At 41.9% G+C, this 19,898-nt stretch overlaps 1 protein-coding gene and 1 non-coding gene across 2 annotated transcripts; both read left to right on the plus strand.

The window, feature by feature from the left end:
- Positions 1-1,572: 1,572 nt before the first annotated feature.
- PPP1R8 (protein phosphatase 1 regulatory subunit 8) lies at positions 1,573-19,727 on the plus strand. Its single transcript, XM_043909424.1, has 7 exons — positions 1,573-1,723; positions 3,663-3,723; positions 8,736-8,889; positions 10,168-10,388; positions 11,931-12,075; positions 16,977-17,041; positions 18,280-19,727. The coding sequence occupies exons 1-7, from the start codon at positions 1,668-1,670 to the stop codon at positions 18,631-18,633; spliced, it is 1,056 nt and encodes a 351-aa protein (XP_043765359.1). The 5' UTR covers positions 1,573-1,667; the 3' UTR covers positions 18,634-19,727.
- On the plus strand, positions 5,284-5,449 carry LOC122699009. The gene has a single exon (XR_006342503.1).
- Positions 19,728-19,898: the final 171 nt, after the last annotated feature.

Consider the following 19,898-nt stretch of genomic DNA (forward strand, 5'->3'; position numbering starts at 1 on the left):
CAATCTCTCCAGATAAAAGTACCTTCTCTTTTTCTGTTACACTCAAAACACTTGAGACAATTTAATTCTTTTTAAGAATCAAGTCCTTGTGCTCAGAGGAGGGAGCTACAGCCTGTTTTCCTGAAACCAAGTTTAGAACTATTGGCCTAGTCTATCTTTGGAACTGCAGGGCTGCAAAAGGGGGTATATTAACCTGTTCACTTGATAAGTGATCTGAGGGAGTTCCCTGGCAGTCCAGTGGTCAGAGCTTGGTGCTTTCACTGTTGTGGCCTGGGTTCAATCCCTGGTGAGGAAACTAAGATCCTGAAAGCCACGGATGCAACAACAACAACAACAAAAAGTGATCTGACCAGTTAGCATCCTTGCTGGATGAGTTTATTGTGCTTTTGAAGACCAGTGGAAAATGGTATTCTCCTAAGAGTTGATCAGTTTAAATTCTAAGTTAATATTATGCTACAGTTAAATCTTGATGCCTGGAGATGTCACCCAGGGCAAAATCTTTTGAACAGGCTGATGTTCGATATAAAATCTAGAGGACCACTAGTAGGAAATCAGGACAAGAACTCCACCAGAGAAAGAGATAATTTGCCATGCAATGCCTTTTTATAGGTGAACAGTAATTTTGCATTTGGTTTCCTTAAAAGAAAAAAACAGGTTGGATAATCCTCTCATGTTTTCTACAAAACTGAAAAAGTGTTGGGCTTCAGTTGCATGCTAATAATAAATATGACCATACCAACATCAAAGTATGAGAGAGAGTGATGATTCAAGAGCATGGGCTTTGGCCTCATTCAGATTTAGGTTTGAATCACACTCGTTCTAGTGTGAGGCTGGGCAACTCAGTCTCTCTGAGCCTCCCCTCAGGGATCATAATACCTATTTCAAAGAGAGTTTTGAGGATTAAATGAGATGATCCATATAAACTACATTCTAGCCCAAATAAGCACTCAGTAGACATAGGCCATTACAACCAGAAGCCCTGCTGATGATCGTTCACTCAGCTGTTGGACAAAAGCAGACCTGAATCCTAAGTGTTCCTTATACAATCTAGTCACTATGACCAAAATTTTAAAATCCAAAGAGGCCTCCACTTGATTAAATAAGCTTTTCATTCATGCATTTTGATGATCTGGACGCCTGCCATCTGGTTGGATCCGTCCCTGGCTCCTGTTTGTCTAGAGTTTACACGATCCCGTAAGGTAGCTTCTCAGGACCGTTAGAGGAGAAACAACAGACTGGTGTTTTTCCAATCCCTAAGCCCTATACCCTCTAACTTCTCTCCGTCTTGGGAGTAAAAAGGCTGACGGTGCGAGCCCAGAGCAAGGGTGGCATCATAAGACTTTAGAGCCTGGGAGCGTGTTTGAAAAAAAGAACGTAGAGGGAAACCGAACCCCTCCCTACGAGCCCATTTTCCTCAGAAAGCTGCCGACCGAGAGAAGCCCTGGCCTTCAGAGAAGCTCAACTCTCAAACCCTGAAAAACATCCCTGAACAGGATCCCAGTCTCCACCGCTACTACAACGCGCTGTGCGTCGGTGCGTCCGTGCGTGCGTGGGTGTGTGTGTGCGCGCGCAGACGCACAGGCCGCTGGGAAGCCGCCTCTCCCCTTCTGGGTCTTCCAGTTTCCCAGCGTGCTTAGGGCCCGCCAAATGGGAGGGGGAGACGCAAGATGGCGGCAGCCGCGAACTCCGGCTCCAGCCTCCCGCTGTTCGACTGCCCGACCTGGTGAGTGGCGGGGCGACCAGCGCTGAAGTGGCCTGGCCTGCGCTGGCCTGTGCCGGCCGGGCGGCTGATTTCTCGCGGCGAGCCGAACGGCCCAGACATCTTGGGACTGACTGAGGGAGAACTGTCCGTCGGGCCGGGCGGCGTGTGGAGGAACCTGGAGCTCGGAGCCCGGGCCCAGAAACTGAGGAAACCCAGAGTTGGGGGCTCTGAGGCGCTGGTTTAGGCAGCCCCTCGGGCAGTCAGCCGGTTGCCGGGGCGCTTCGGGGCCTTGGCCTCGAACTTACCCCAACTCCTGACTGAGTGCCTGGTGCTCTTGTGGAGCCCGGTACCTGCCCCCCGCTCTCTGTCCCGAGCGCGCGCGAGCTAGCTTCCTGGCCCCGATCCCCGCTCGGAGCCTCGCATCCCGCGGTTGTTACTGCAGCCTGGTGCGATCCTTGCCTGTCTCTCGCTGACTGGGAGCTCCCTGAGGGCAGGAACGGCTCTGACCTACCTCTGCGCTCTCAGCCACTGGCGCGAAGTCGGGCGCCAGAGGGCATCCTTGTTTGTTAGGAAGAACCCCTTTCTTCCCTTCGCAAGTTCTTGGGAATAATGGAATAATTTTAGTCTTTGAGTGGAGTACACGATGAATTATATGAATTGCCTGGCAAGGCGACCCATCCGAGTTAGAGCTATTTCTGCTCATCACAGTGCATTGTTATGTGTGTGTTTCTCTCTGGCTCCGTTATATTGAACCCCTCAAGGGCAAGGGCTGCCTAATGCATCTGTATGGTCACAGTTCCTAGGCCTGAGCCAGACACATAGTAGGAGTTCAGAAAGCATATTTTGGATGTAACTTGGCTTTCCCTGTTTTCCAGACAAAATGGGCTTTTGTCCAATGCACTGTCCTCCCAGCAACCACCATAGAGGAGTTGGGTCAGACTTGTGAGATGACTTTGTTGTCTCTTCAGTTAGATGTAAATGAATGCATTTGTGTTTTGTGTGTGTGCACGCGCGTGTGTGCGTAGATGTTGGGGCTCTGGCAAGATTGTTCTTCCTTCAAACTTCAGAGGAGCAAACACAGGAAACAAGTGAATGTGTAGCTATTTTCTGAGTCCCTTTGCACTTCTGCAACACACAGTTGCTCCAGTCTGCAAATTGTGTCCATTTCGGTTCCTTGCCGCATTGATTTCAGAATGTTTACTTATGTCTTCTAACTATAAGTTTACTGGGCCAGGATAGTAAATTTATAGTTAGAAGAGACTGTGTAAGATCACTTACCATTTCCTTAACTTCTGGTGTGCACCAGACACTGTGTTAGGTGCTTTGACATATATGTGTCTCTCTTGGATGGTATGGTTATAGGAGTATAGAGAAAAGTTCCCTTATACATGCCATTGTAGAATGACCTGTTCAGGGTAACAAATATCTTTTGTATTTATTAGTACCTGGTTTCATGGCATAGTTTTGGATTGCCCTAACTGCCTAAATTATGTGTCTGGTTTGACCTCAGAGCTCAGGACAATATCCTCTGTTTATTATGTGATAAGTCCTACCTTGATCAACCCCAGACACCAACTGATTTATTCTACCTTTGTATGGTATTATTGGTAGTGGCAATCTTAGAATCAAACTCCAAGTGACCAGACAACCCCAACTATAGTACTTGCATTCTCTGTGCTGCTTTCTCTCCAAGGTAGATAATTCAGTGTTAAAATACAGGTTTCTTTGGTGGTGCTCTAAATGCAGATCCCCTGAAATATGTTTTAGAGTAGTTGAATCACTGGGGAGGTAAGTGTCAAATGCAGAAAGGAACTATAATAACAGTGAAGTAGATGACATTTCTGCTTGAACATGAACTAATTATAGGCTGGTAGGAGAGCTGCAGTGTTGAATGGGATAATGATTGTAAATGGCATTTGCAAACTCATCCTGAAAATATTTTTTCACTGTTACTTTTCAGGGCAGGTAAACCCCCTCCTGGTTTACATCTGGATGTAGTCAAAGGAGACAAGCTAATTGAGGTATGGAAATACACGTCTTCTCTTTTTTCCCCACCACACTAAAGATTCTTTCCGGTGACTCACTTTTCCACCCCCTCTCCTGTGCTTTGTTTTCCAGCAATGCTACTTTTGTTCATCCTGATTCTTTTCTATTAAAAGCACATAGTGATAAAACACATGCCAATGTGTATCTTCACTGATACTGTGTTTTTTTGTGACTTCTCTCACCTTCCAAATGAAAGGTTTTAATAGATCGTGGGCCTGTAGGCCTCAGTGAAACTGGATGCCCTATAACTTGGTGAATTCCTTCTCTCTGAGTATGTGGAGTTGTGTGGAAGTTGCAAGGTCTGCAATAATTGAAGAAGAAAGTGAATGATATAGATTGAATTCAACTTTTAAGTTGCTTTTATGAGATTCAAGCTAAAGCCCTTCATAGAAGATAGTAAACTAAGACACATGTTCAAAAAAGAGAATGGAAATGGTGATGAAATTCATTCATTCATTTAAAACATTTACTGAGTGCTTACTATGTGCCAGTCTTTGTGCTCGGCATAGGGAATACAGCAGTGAACAAAATGAACATGGTTCCTGTCTTCAAAGAAATCATCTGGTGGGAAACACAGAACCATACAAAAATTTACATGATTATAATTGAAGTAAGTACTATAAAGAACAAGTGTAGCAGCATTCTAGCTTTTCTCCAAGTCTCTAGAATGAAAACCACGTAGAACTGCAAGGGAACACGAATTTTGATTAGCTATTAGGTTGTGTGGATTTTTTTTTTAAATTCTTTTGTTGCCATTTATTTACCAAGAAATGGGGATTAAGCCCATTGTGGCCATCTAGTTGTGAGTCTTCGTGTATTCAACCAATTTTATGTTTGCTTGCTCAGATATTTAAGTTAAAGGCTCTATTATTGAGTGCAGTTATTTTTCTTTGGTGTATATAGTAAAAACATTGCACTCTGTAATGAAAACTGTCTGTGAGATCTCCTGAAGGATGTTCTATAAATACATTGTTTTCACTTTCAGGATGTTGTAGTGATACATGTATTTTGCAAAACATTAAGGCAGAAGTTATGATGAATTTATCAAGCCCTTAGCCAGTCACTTAGAACCACTTTGTCATGGGTTCTTCTATCTTAAAGGTTACAAAATATCTGGATTATTCAAGGGAATTATTTAGCTAAAATGTCTTTTTTTTTTTAAAATATAAATTGTTCCACACATATAAAATGTTGCTCAGTAGACATATAGGAATCTATTTTTTTAACCAGAATTTAATAAATCTTTAATTTGCAATAGGGAGAAACATATAAGGAGCCTAGCTTTAATGATAATATCATAATTCTTTTCAGAAATAACTTATAATTTTTTTTAGAAATAATTTATATTTTCAAAGCACTCTTAACTTGTCAAACATCCCTCTGATTACTGGTTTCCATTAACTGGTAATGCTGTCTTTCAGTGCTCTTAGGTGTGCTGAGTTGCCACAGAGGTGTCATGTTATAATCCGTAGGCATCACTGTGTTGTTTCTGAGAGAAATAGACTCCAAATCTACTTATTATTTAAGGATTTAGGCAGCACTTGATACTAACCGAGCTATCTATGTCCAAGCCTTATGTCAGAGGCCTGTGATGTGTTGTGATAGCTGGGTTTAAGAAGTGCAATATTAAAACAAAAGCCATGAGTCTTTTAAGCCCAGGGTGTAAAGCTACACTCTGAGTTATAACTCAGAGGCACAACTGGATAATGGTATTAGCCATAGCTGTTTAAGCAGTTGTGGTTTAGTGACTACTGAAGGGCCAGTGCATTATTTCATTCACTTGGACAGAAGAAGCAAGTTGTCTAAGAATTGACTCATGCTTCTGAGGCATACTGTTTTTTCTCTACATTTTCACACTTCTATAATTGAGATACCTTTAATTGTGAATGTGCATATTTAATTTGGAGGCCTTTTCTCTTTTTCCTTCTCTAAACACCTAAATCTCTGGTATTTTCACCTTGTGGTGGTGTTTAGTCGCTAAGTTGTATCCAACTCTTTTGTGACCTGGTGGATTGTAGCCCACCAGGCTCCTGTGTCCTTGGCATTTCACAGGCAAGAATACTGGAGTGGGTTGCCATTTCCTTCTCCAGCGATCTTCCCAACCCAGGGATCAAACTTGTGTCTCCTGCATTGGTAGGTGGATTCTTTACCACTGAGCCACCAGGGAAGCCTGGAATCATAGAAGGTGATCAGTTTTGTATTAGAACCCAAGAGCTGGTGGTCTTATGACTGTTTAAGTCCAGCCTTTGAGCTCTGTGGTTAGCAAATTTAAGTTTGTGAAGACATCATGTATGTGCAAATAGATAGGAATGGGAAATGCATCTATGAGATTCAATTTGCATAGATATTACCTAGAGAAAATAACATGTTGACATGTTAGGGCTCTCTCAATTCTAAAACAATATCTTATTTTTAACCCAAGTCTTAATATTTGGGTCTAAGCAGGCGTGGGATGATTGTGGGATTGAGCTGTCAGACTGTTTTTGAATCTTGGTGCCCCCTAGCACTAGGGGCCTGAGACAAGCTCTGCCAGCAGCAAGTGGGCTCTGCTGGACAGAGTTTCCCAAAAGTGACCCCTATCCCTTTGAGCCTTAAAGTATAAGCTGGCAAGGAACTGGGTAAGTGTTTAAAAAAAAAATTAAGAGTGTGACCTATACTACTTGTTCACTCCTTAAATGTTTTTTGCCATATGGTGGATTTTTTGATGCAGGAAGAGTGAAGAAAATATATAGTGGTTATAAAAGCTTAGACTCTGTGAAGGCAGACCTGAATTTCTAATCCAGTTTATAAATATCTAGCAGTGTGAACTTGCATATATTAATTAATTTCTTTATGCCTCACTGTTCCTATCTATAAAAATAGGAATAATAGTACCTACTTATCTCACAGTGTGGCTGTGAAGATGAAATGACATAGCATAAATCTCATAGTACAATGTGTGCACTTAAGTACTCAGCAGTTGTTAACTGTTACCAGTTTGTGAGGTACATTTCTGGTTTTGTAAGAACACTGAAGCATAGAGGAGAATAGTAGCCCACTGTGAGTTCAGTGACATAGCCAGGAACGAAAAATAAGCCTCTTGATTCCTAGCCTGGTATCATCTTAATTTGACTGTACTTCCTTACTCAGCTTTGTGCTGTCTTCTCTCAGGGATTTTAGAAGGAGCATAGTGTGAAATGTGAACTAGAGCTTAGTGAGACATTCTGTTTAAAGGAAAAAAACAGGGAATTCCCTGGCATTCCAGTGGTTAGGGATCAGCGCTTTCACTGCCAAGGGCATGGGTTCAGTCACTGATCAGGGAACTAAGATCCTACAAGCCATGTGGTGCAGATAAAAATAAAAACTGTAAAGGAACAACATAATGTATATGAATGAGGGTTATTCTTCAAAGGCTCAAATTGTAGACCTTAAGAACTGAATGAAGTGTTAGCAAAAATTTAACCTAGAGTCCTTCATCTTTGACAGCCCAGTCCACAACCAATATGTGGCAAAAGCTTTACTGATCTAGGATTAAAAGAAAAAGACAGTGTAGTGAGTTTTTCATAAAGCTAAATCCAACTCAAAGAGTGGCCCTTTATCCTTGTCCTTCCTGCTTTTTTGTTAAAATGACCTTTCTTTTATAAAATGATCGGTGACAATTGTAAAAGAAAGTTCTTTATTGGTAAAATAAAACTTAATAGTGCTACATCAGCCCCTACAATTTTTAAAGTAACAGTTTGCTGCTCTGCAAAATCCTCTTTTCTGCTATTATATTGAGACATTATATAGTTCTGTTTTTTCCAGTTTCACAGGAGTGGTTAGAAACATTTTGGAGTTCTTCTCAGAATTATTTCAGACCCATGGCACTGTTGTTTAGAATATTAGCATTGCAAGTTATTCATACCTGAATTTAAATCCCACATCTGCTACTTAACCAGCCTGACTGCCTTGAATGACTAGATTCATCTCTCTGAATTTATTTTCTTATGTTTAATAATAAAGGTGATAGGCTTCCCTGGTGGCTCAGACAGTAAAGAATCTGCCTGCAGTGCAGGAGACTGCAGTTCCATCCCTGGGTCGGGAAGATTCCCTGAAGCGGGTAATGGCAACCCACTCCAGTATTCTTGCCTGGAGAATTCCATGGACAGAGGAGCCTGGCGGGTTTACAGTCCATGGAGTTGCAAAGAGTTGGACAAACTCAGCAACTAACACTTTCACTTTCTATAATAAAGGTGATATTTAGTTCACAGACTTGTTTTGATGATTAAATGAGATAATGCTTAAAATGCCTAGCAAAAAATAGCCCTTCAATAAATGTGAATCTCTATATTCTCTTCCCTCAAACCTGGAAAATCTTTGCCCTGTGAGGTCATACCATATTTGGACACAGCAAGTACTCATTTAGAGTTAACTCTGAGTAATGCTTTTTTGTGGTCAAAATGAAATGGGACCATAAAGTTAGATCTAGAGGCTCATACAGGGATGTCTAATGTAATTCTGATTTCAAGGGGTTTGCAAAAATAAGTTGGGGCTCTGGCAGCATGATTAGAATATAGGTAAGTGTTTATACCTCCCTTCCTTTGTGAACCAGTAGATAATCTTCATTTGAATATATATTTTCTGAAAAGACGTCTTATTCCTTTATAGGCATGGCTTATGTTTTTATTTCCTGCTCAACCTAAAGTTAAGTGAAATCTTAAATTTACAATGAAAAGAAGATAGCCTCTCTTGCAGGCCATTTACATTTAATAGGATTAGGGAAAGTTCTTTTCATATCAGCACTCAACATTAGACCACTATATTTGGGGAGAATAACCCCAGAAATGTTACTAAATTTTTCTGAGCTGTTTATCTTGAAGAATAATAGGAAATATATATATATATATATATATTTTTTTTTTTTTTACTTTGACAAGGAATTTTACCTTAATATGCTCTACTTTTATTGGAAGAATTTTTGCTAAACCCTGTTGAAACAAACTTTAAGTAGTATTTTATATTTATTTAGAAACTGATTATCGATGAGAAGAAGTATTACTTATTTGGGCGAAACCCTGATTTGTGTGACTTCACAATTGACCACCAGTCTTGCTCTCGGGTCCACGCTGCCTTGGTCTACCACAAGCATCTGAAGAGAGTTTTCCTAATAGATCTCAACAGTAGTAAGTAACTCATATCCCATCCCGTTTTATACATTCCCTTTTGGGCAGTGTGGAGATGCTCTTTGGGTTCTTCAGATTTGGAATTGTGTTTTATTGCTCATCAAGGAAGTTTATGTTTGGTTTTTTAATCAGTCCTTCTCCATTCCTGTGGTATTTCCTATTTTACTGAAATAATTGATGAGTGGAAAGAGAAGAAGATATTAGGGAGTGCTTTCCTGAGGAGAGTAATAGGTATATAGGGAGAACAAAAAAAACACCTAAGAACTAGGGAATGTGTTCGTAGGCCCTTGAGATCCAGTTTAAGCAGAAGTTGTGGTTAGCTCCATTAATGTAGTAGAGTTGTGGGTACAGGACATTATTAAAAGAATCCTTATTTTGAGCAAGTTCATTTTTTATAATAGGTTCTTTATCTCAGCTACATTTTGCTTTGATTACTACTACTAATATCAATTTTAATTCTATGAGCACACTCCAACTATAAGATTTTCAAGTTTGTCAGAGATAATCTCAGAAATGCAGTTAAAACGTGACTACATGGGGCCTTGAAGTTTGTTCATTTTCACCTGTGTATAATTAATTGCAGCATGGAATGTAAAGGATCTCCTTCCTGGGTTGATCGTGTTTTACTCCTTTTCCCCCTCCCCATACACATGCACACATTACCCCAGTACGGTTATATGATGGTTTTGGAGAGCCTTGTCTCATAAGTCCGTACTTGCAAATTTATCTCTTTTCTCTCCATTTCATAATACGCAGAATGTAGACATGGAAAAATATCCAGACTCTCCAGTAGGATTTTTGGCCTACCTTGCCATTGGTATTGCACCTGTTTCAGCCAGCCGCATTTCTTATCCTGGGGAAACCCCAAGTATAACTGTTACCCATCCAGCAGTTCCTATATTCCTTAGGCTTGGGGCTGGAGAGGTCAGACCGCAGCAGTTCCTGTCCTCCTCTTTGCGGGGCATGGCTTTTGCTGGATTGGAGCCTTTCCTGCTGGACCCAGAATGGAGCCAGTCTGGCTGCAGAGGTACTTGTTATGTGGGGTTACAGCAGGTCTGAAGATGTGTAAGAAATCCACTGTAGTGATTCAGGATTCAGTGAAGGAGTTTTCCTTTTCGTTGTGACTCATGACAAGGGATGCAGAGTGGACCCAATGCCATTTCTGTTTTGAAAAGCAAAACTGATGTGCTGGCAGAAGCTTCTCTTTTGCAACTCAGGTTTGTTTTTTGTTTGTTTTTTTCTTTTCCTCTCTTATATTTCTGATTTGGTTATTCCCAGCACACGGCACTTTCTTGGGTCACATTCGGTTGGAGCCTCACAAGCCTCAGCAAATTCCCATCGACTCCACGGTCTCATTTGGTGCATCCACAAGGGCATACACTCTGCGTGAGAAGCCTCAGACATTGCCATCAGCTGTGAAAGGAGATGAGAAGATGGGTGGAGAGGATGATGAACTCAAGGGCTTACTGGGGCTTCCAGAGGAGGAAACAGAACTTGATGTAATTCTATTGTCCATGTCATTGTTATGTCTTGGAGACTCCGGTTTTTGCAGTATGTAGCTGTTCTGTGTAGCTTGAAATGCCAGTGACTTAGCAGCTGGAGTTTTTCTTGAACAGAGTGATAAGCCTTTGCCACTTTGGCAGTGTGGTGTGGCCCTTGGAAATCTGCATTGTGTGGGTTTGGTTATATATAACCAGGGCTGACTAGCCAGTAGACCCTTATGGTTGTTGTGTGCACCTTTGCTGCGTGTTGGAAGCCAAGGCTAGGAATTACATTTCTTAAGAGCTACACTATCCAATGCAGTAGCCACCAACCACATTCAAAGTACTCAGTAGTCACATGTGGCTAGTGACTAACCATACTAAATAGCTCTGATAGAAAACATTTCTATCATCCGGAAAGTTTGTTTGAACAGCACTGGCTTAACAGAGAATGAAGCTTTCATTCATTTATGTAGCTTTTTTTGATACCATCCAATCAGCCCAAGAATCTTCTGAGTAGAACTAGACTGCTTTTGTCTGGACCTGGCTGCCCTGAATTTTACAACATTTAACTTTAATGTGTTAAGGTTTTCCTTGTCTAGAGTTGACCCCAGTAGTTTGTGGTGTAGCTTTTGTCTTCACATGCCTGTCACTGCATTGGTGTGACTGGTCTATCCAGGTAGATCAAATGCCAGCCTGTCCTTAACCACCCACATACATTTACTCTTCTTGTATACAGAGGCAGTTTCCCAGATGTTAGGAAGAAAAAAGCACAGTAGAAATCTTACAACTCAGAAGTTAGTTGGTTGTAAATAAGTAGCCTCGTAGCCAGGGTCCTGGTTGGCAGTCCCTCTTGCCCATTCTTTTCCAGGCTGCTTCCATGCCTCCTCCTGTCATCTCTAGGTCTTGTTCTCAAGACATTTGGGATGTCTCAAACTGCAGTGCAGATTGGAATAAGTCCAAGGGATTGAAAAGAGGCAGGCAGCAGTGCTGAGGCCAAGTTAATCACTGAGATGGATGGATAGTTATGAACAGAAATGGGGCCAGACAGGGATGGGGAGTGACAAAATATTAATGCCAAATATTCAGTGCACTGGCAGCGTCCTTACTAGTTTTAAAGGAGAGAGCTACTGGGAAAGAAACTATCAGTTTTTCTTTCTCATCTGTTTTGTTACTTAAAAACAGTTCTTGAATTTCTTCCCAGTTGCATTCATTTAATTCTCAGCATGAAGACATGATAACCTTCTTCAAAAAACCCCCAAACCTCAACTCAAGGGTTTTTGCACAGATGACTTCTTTTCAGCTCAAGGTCCTTCAGCCCCTTTTGAATATCACTGCCTCACTGGTCACTGAAGATGTTTCGCATTCTGTCAAATGAGGCTTGCTGGTATTAGCTCTTTAGGGACAATAATGAATCTTTTCTGAATGCAGAAGAGAATTTCATCTGTGTGAAGAGGTCAAGGTTAGCTCCTAATACCTTCCTGCTCTTTGTTTGGTAATATCCTCCTTCAAATTCCTTGTGTACTTATTCCTATCTTTCCTGTGTGAACTCTGGCCCAGAACCTGACAGAATTCAACACTGCCCACAACAAGCGGATTTCCACTCTCACCATTGAGGAGGGGAATCTGGACATTCAGAGACCAAAGAGGAAGAGGAAGAACTCACGGGTGACCTTTAGTGAGGATGATGAGATCATCAACCCAGGTGAGGTATCTTCCTAGTTTTTTCTGATGAAAAGGCTGTGATCCTAGAGAGTAGTTTACACTCTCTAGGTTTAGGTCAGTTGTTTCTCAACAAGGTTTAGAATAACAGGTGCTTGAGGGGAGATATTTTTGTACAGTACAGGCATACTTCGGAGATATTGTGGGTTTGGTTCAAGAATTTCAGTAAAGCAAGACACAGACATTTTTTGGTTTCCCAGTACACGCAAAAGTTACATTTACACTATGCTGTAGTCTGTTAAGTGTGTGACAGCATCATGTCTAAAAAGACAACGTACATACCTTAATTAAAAAATACTTTATTACTAAAAAATGCCAGCCATCATCTGAACCTTCAGCAAGTTGTAATCTTTTTACAATAGTGACGACAAGGATCACTGGTCATAGGTTGCTATAACAACTGTAATAATAATGAAAAAGTTTGAAACATGAGAATGATCAAAATGTAACACAGAGCTAGGAAGTGAGTGAATGGGAAAATTGCACTGAAATACTTACTTGATGCAGTGTTGTCACAAACCTTCAAATTTATCGATATAAAAAACTCAGTGTCTGTGAAGTACAATAAAACAAGCTATACCTTTTCATTGATGGAGTGCCCTGAACACTCAAGCATTATTGAGTTGCAGTGTGAAAGAAGTAGCTAGAGGAAGGGCCCATACGATTCAGTGTACAGAGCATGGCTGTAGTTCTCCTTTGCTGATGCAATATGTCTGTATCATAGTAGAGTTTTAAGTATAGGTTAGAGCAGACACTATTGTCTTCATGGGGTTCTGTGTATGACTGGTAACTCTTAAAATTGGAGAACTTTCTGCCACTATTAACTGAATTGAAGACTTGCCTGTTTAAGGCTATAACTTCTACTAAAATACTAAATGTGTTTTGTAGTCTTAAGGGGGAAGGAGACTCCCAGCTATAGACAGTGGTCCCTGAATGCTGGGAAATGTGCATGAAGGAGAGTAGATTGGGGGGAGGCACCCTGAGGGTGGATGTTTGCAAGGCTGACCTTCGCGAGGAATGAGTAGGCGAAACCAGAGCCTGAGAGAAGCAAGTATTTAGCTCGGCATAAAAAGCAACAACAAATCCTTATATTTGGAAGAAGAATTAAAAGAATTCCTGTGAAAGAGATTGGAGCATTCATTCTAGTGACTTTTGTTCACTTTCTGATGATGTGTGAAGTGAAATGAATTACTTGTCAAAGTAGTGAATGCCCAAGGGAAATGTTTAGTCAGGAGCTGGATAACTAATCTAGAAAGTTTATTTCTGGATGCCAGATAAGAGTTTCTAGACGTTGGACATAGAAATCTGTAGTTTTAATAAGCTCTTATTTGTACTGATGAACAGCCAACAGTATGGGAATGACTGATCTAGATAATTCATTAAGTCTTCTTCAAGACCTAGGGTCTGATATGTTCTGTTTTTTCTCTTGAAAATTATTGTGGAACTTCTCTGGTGGTCCAGTGGTTCTCTGTGCTCCTGATGCAGGGGGCGTGGGTTCAGTATCTGGTCAGGAAACTAGGATCCCACATGCCACATGGTGCGGCTAAAATGAAGAAGAAGAAAATTATTGTCCTGGAACTTTCTGAAGGCAGTATGTTTATGGAGAGTATGGCAGAGTGTTTAAGAGTGTGGGCTCTGATCAGAGGGCCTGGGTATGAAATTCATGTCTCTGCTTGGTAGTTCTGTGACCCTCTGGCCAAGTGACTTGTCAGACTTCTGGCCCCACAGGATTGGTGGGGAGATTAAATGATTACATGGAAAATACCTCAGATCTGTGCTTGGCACTCAGTTCAGTTCACTCACTCAGTCATGTCTGACTCTTTTCGATCCCATGAACTGCAGCACACTAGGCTTTCCTGTCCTTTACCAACTCCCAGAGCTTGCTCAGACTTAGGTCCATCGAGTTGATGATGCCATCCAACCATCTCATCCTGTGTTATCCCCTTCTCCTGCCTTCAGTTTTTCCCAGCATCAGGATCTTTCTCAGTGAGTCAGTTCTGCCTGCCAGGTGGCCAGAGTATTGGAGCTTCAGCTTCAGCATCAGTCCTTCCAATGAATATTCAGGACTGATTTCCTTTAGGATGGACTGGTTTGATCTTGCAGTCCAAGGGACTCTCAAGAGTCTTCTCCAACACCACAGTTCAAAAGCATCAATTCTTCGGCGCTCAGCTTTCTTTATAGTCCAGCTCTCATCTCCATACATGACTACTGGAAAAACCATAGCTTTGACTTTTGTTGGTAAAGTAAATGTCTCTGCTTTTTAATATGCTCTCTAAGTTTGTCATAGCTTTTCTTCCAAGGAGCAAGCGTCTTTTAATTTCATGGCTGCAGTTGCCATCTGCAGTGATTTTGGAGCCCAAGAAAATAAAGTCTGTCAACTGTTTCCATTGTTTCCCCATCTATTTGCCATGAAGTGATGGGACTGGATGCCATGATCTTCCTTTTTTGAATGTAGAGTTTTAAATCCAGCTTTTTCACTCTCCTCTTTCACTTTCGTCAAGAGGCTGTTTAGTTCCTCTTTGCTTTCTGCCGTAAGGTGGTATTATCTGCATATCTGAGGTTATTGATATTTCTCCTGGCAATCTTGATTCCAGCTTGTGCTTCACCCAGGCACTCAGTAGCTCTTGATAAATGTTAGCCATTATCCCAGTCATCTGCCAGCCCTTTTGCATTTACCTGTGTAGACTTTCCTATACCAGAAGTAGACCTGGCAAGGAACTTCTTGGTAGATCTTCCAGGAGCAGAGATTTCCTGCAGTAGGTAGACTCCCTCTCCAGGAGTTGAATGGCCCAAGAGTGAGGAAAGGGCGAGAGGCCCGCACACTGTTCAGCCAGCACAGGACAGGGTCTCCTCGATGGCCTTGTCCTCACTTCCACAGGCCTGTGTTGTTCGTGGGGCACATACCCTGTTAGCTATGCTTCTTGGGCTCCAGTTGCTCTTGCACTTCATTTAGCTTTCCTGAAGGGATGATTGGAACAGGGCTCCCATGGTAATGAGAGAAAATAAGGGTGCCTTTTTTTAGAGACCTTGTCTCCTTCCTGATGAGCCTGGGTACCTTTTCTTCTTTCTTTTTCCGTATAGAAGCTGTTCATTCGTTCGTTCATTGAACAACTGTTTGTGTATGTAATTCCAGGGTGTATTCTTTAGAGGCATCCTAATATGTGAAACGGAGAAGGCAATGGCAACCCACTCGAGGACTCTTGCCTGGAAAATCCCATGGACGGAGGAGCCTGGTAGGCTGCAGTCCATGGGGTCGCGAAGAGTCAGACATGACTGAGCGACTTCACTTTCATTTTTCACTTTTTTTTTTTTTCATTTTTTTTTTCATTTTTCACTTTTATGCATTGGAGAAGGAAATGGCAACCCACTCCAGTGTTCTTGCCTGGAGAATCCCAGGGATGGGGTTGCACAGAGTCGGACACGACTGAAGTGACTTAGCAGTAGCAGTAATATGTGAAAAGCCAGACTTAAATAAACCAGGGGCTCTTCAACTAAATAAGGAATACTTTATATCCCAAAGGGACTCACAGGAGTGTTTCTTTAAATAGCAAACACCTTCAATGCATTAAAATAAGGTGTACAATGTCTGCTAGGGAAACAACTCCTTTCCTACCACTGTATTAAGATAAAAGGGCTGGGGAGTTGTGTTTTCTAGTTTTCTAGTAATGTTCTAGTCTGTGCTTGCCTGTTTCCCCACACTTTGTCTTCAGTGAGAAAACTGTTCATTGTAGGTCATCCAACCCAGTCTCCCCTCTGTGCTCCAAGATCACTACTTTCATACTTCTCTTGAAGCACCTCCCTTGTATTGTGATCCATCTGGCTTTATAGCTCTGAGCTCCTTAAAGGCAGGACAGTGTCTTGTTCTTCATTTCCATGTCTTCTGTCCAATAAACGAGAGACTGATTGCAAGCATGTCCCTTAAATTGATCTTAGTCCTTTCTCCTGGCGGAGTGAATGAATGAAGCTAGAAGCTTTGGAGGGTGCAGTAGTGTGTGTCTAAGCTGTGAAAAGCTCTCCCACCCTGCTTGGGCAGGGGCTTCAGATCCTTTAGTGAGTCTTCCTTGTACAGGCATGCATTGGAGATATTATGGGTTCCATTCCAGACCACTTCAATAAAGCAAATGTCAAAGCAAGTCACGCAGATTTGTTTGGTTTGCCAGTGCATATATAAGTTACATTTACAAGTGTGTAATAGCATTATGTCTAAAAAATAGCATTATATCTTTAAAAAACCCGTGTCCTTGTTTCTTTACAATGCTTTAATTAACTACTTTATTGCTAAAAAATGCAAACTATCATCTGACAATGCAGGGTTGCCACCAACCTTCAAATTGTTTTTGTTGTGGTTTTTTTTTAAAATCCTTCAATATCTGCAAAGCACAGTAAAGTGAAACACAGTAAAGCGAGGTATGCCTGTATACAGGTGTTCAGCTCAAAAGGCAAAGTGTGTGACCTCTTGAGGTGAGTAATAAAAGAGGTGTCCCTCTTTTATTACTAACATGAGATTGATGATGTCTACTTTTTTTTTAAATCTCCCCTCGAAAGAGGGAAGTATGTGAAATGGGAAAGTGGTCTAGAGCACAGGCCTGTTTCTGGATGCTGAGATTTATATTCTGGCTCGTCTCCAGTGAGGTGACTGGGTCCGTCATTTTCCTCCTCCAAGCCTGAGTTTGTTTTCTCATCTATTACATGTTTACTCTAGTGGTACCTAGCTCATGAGGTTGTTATGAGGATTGAACACATACCCAGTAAACACCTGAAGGGTTAGCTGTATTTTACTGTTTTAATATGAGTTATTGTGATGGCTTTGTTCACACTGAGACATGTGACTTTAATCCTCCCAGTTGATTACTGAATTAACCCTGCCCTCATGTCTTTTTGCAGAGGATGTGGATCCTTCAGTCGGTCGCTTTCGGAACATGGTGCAGACTGCAGTGGTCCCAGTCAAGGTAGGAAGCATGTTTGAAATGTTATATAATCTGGATTAAAAACCCACTCTTCGGTGTGTGGGCTTAATTTTAAAACACCTTCTTTGTCCCTTTCTTGTTTTTCATACTTTGGGAATACTTTTACCCCATCTGTGTGTCAGGATCCTGGAGTGCCATAGAGAAACTGCAGGTGACGAGCCAGCTTAATGCTGCATGTAAATTATAATGTGATGGAAATCTGTAAATTTACCTCTCAGCAGGGTAGGGTGCAGAGAGGTAGGATACCCACCTCTCTTTAGTCTTCCCTTCTTAACTTGGAGTAAGCTGTTAGGCAAAGAGGAGGCATAGTTGCCTTTGGCATGGCACCTCTGGCTTTTGCCATGGCTTTATTTTGTGAACAAGAGTGGCACAGATAGGAAAGCCAGCCCATGTTGGGTTAGGTTTAAAGATAGCTCTATTGAAGAACCAAGAAGTGGAAGCTACAGAGATGTTCTGAGTGCTCAACACATGGAGAACCACCTGATAGCTAGGGCTCCAAAAGGGAGCAAATGGCCCCTGGAAGCAGATCCCTGTTGGCAGAGGTGTTCAAATGGTGATTGGAAGATGCTGATCAGAGCTACTAGAGAGAGTTGTTTTTTTCTCTCTAGTCTTCAGAATATATTATTTCGAGAAATGTGTCAAGTTTCTGGTTAGTCTTTGTTTCAGGAAGATCTTTCATTGAACTTTAGTCCGATGTGAAAAACTACAAGATGAAATTTTTCATACAACTCCGTAGAGTTTGTGTCACGTTTCCCCTCGAGCACCTTTCTCTTCTTTCTTCTTCCTTTGGAATTTTCTGCTGTGTATTTCCCCCCAAAATAAAAATTAGAATACTTGCAACCATCTATTAATCACCTTTGTTTCCTAAAAGGGCATTTTAACATAAAAAAAAAAAGAGAGAGAGAGGCATGACCTTAGGGTAAAGAATGGTCACTTAAACTGGATAAGTCTTACTTTATGAAAAGTTCACACACTGGCCTCATTTTTCTCGGTTTGACATAAGATGGTGAACACTTTGTTTGGAGCAGTGTTTAGGAGCCACATGTTAGATGACCACTGTAAGGTCTCTTCAGACCCTGAGATTTCAGGACAGTGAGATGGGTTGTTTGGGAAACAAACGAGTTAGAGATTCAGGGGCCTTTCCCAGTTTTTCTCGGACTACAGTAGAAGAACCTAACAGCACTCTTCTGTCTCACTTCTGTCTCCTCTGTAAACCACAGAAGAAGCGGGTGGAGGGCCCTGGCTCCCTGGGCCTGGAGGAGTCAGGAAGCAGGCGCATGCAGAACTTTGCCTTCAGTGGAGGACTCTACGGGGGCCTGCCCCCCACACACAGTGAAGCTGGCTCCCAGCCACACGGCATCCATGGGACAGCACTCATTGGTGGCTTGCCCATGCCATATCCGAACCTCGCTCCTGATGTGGACTTGACTCCTGTTGTGCCGTCAGCAGTGAACATGAACCCTGCACCAAACCCTGCTGTCTATAACCCCGAAGCTGTCAACGAACCCAAGAAGAAGAAATACGCAAAAGAGGCGTGGCCGGGCAAGAAGCCCACACCTTCCTTACTGATTTGATATTTTTGGTCATGGAGGAGGGTGGGCTTGGGTGGGAATGGGGTGGAAGGGTGATGGGGGAGCTAATGAACTAGGGGGAAAAACTTTTCATGTGCGCAGTATCGTCTTTCAGAAGGTCTCCTGGGGTCCTGACCATGTAATATTAAAACGGAGGGTGAAGTTGAAATATCCCAGAAAGACCTGTCTTCAGAACACTTTCATTGCAGAGAAATGTTTCATACATCCTTTTAAATAGATTGCCCTGGCTTTTCCCCAGGCTTTCCTTTTCTCCTTTTTTCTTTTCTCCCTCTTTCTAGGGTCATTTTTATTTAAGGTCACATACCCCAGGGAGAAACTCTAGGCCCTCAAGTTGAATCCAGAGCTGTGGGGGTGACAGAAGCCCCACCAACCTTGTCGGTCCAGTGGCCTAATTTATACCTACTATCCCTGCAAGTCCAGGTAGCAGAAGGGTTGCCACGGATTCCAGGTTGCTTAACAAGAGGGTTTAAAATTCTCCAGTTAAGCTAAGATTTAAACTCAAAAGTGTTTTCCTGGGTCAGTGGTTTTGAGGTCCAGTAGTTAGGCTTTTCTCTTTTGCTCTTTCTGTTAGAATGAGAACATTTTGATTTTTCTTCATCTGTGACCAGTGCCATAGACACAGGTTGATAGTTTTAAACTTACAGTATTGTTTGAACTTTACCTGTTTTTCTTATCAAATCTGAGTACTTGCGGAAACTTCTCACTTGATTTCAGGGTACTGTCCTCTACTCTCTAAGGTATTACTTTCCTTTTTGAGTGTGTTATGAAGGCAATTTTTAAAGGATATGATCAGTTAGAGCAATTCTAATTAAAAAGGAAAAGATTTTTAATTTGAAGTAACGGATGTCTCTAAGAGGACATTTTTAGATGATGGTTCGGAGGCTCTTTCCCCCACTCGACCCAGAGCTCCAAGAGTAGAAGACCTGGCTAACAAACACAGGAGACGAAGGTAGGCCACATTGATGAGAGCTTTGTACAGAGATTTGTACATTTGTGTAATAGGCCTTTTCACGCTTTATGTGTAGCTTTTTACCTGTAACCTTTATTACATTGTAAATTAAACGTAACTTTTGTCATTCGGGTGCAGTTTGTGATTCAGTTGCCATCACCTACTTCCACTGCCATACGGGAATATTTGTCAGAGGTACAGCTGTCAGGCTTGGGAGGTGGCTCTGTGTCCCCATTTTATTACCACAAATAAAGATGCCCCCTGACAAATTGGAAATTCTAATTAGAGATTCCAGTCC

Source organism: Cervus elaphus, chromosome 8 (assembly GCF_910594005.1).
Source record: "Cervus elaphus chromosome 8, mCerEla1.1, whole genome shotgun sequence".
NCBI lineage: Eukaryota > Metazoa > Chordata > Mammalia > Artiodactyla > Cervidae > Cervus > Cervus elaphus.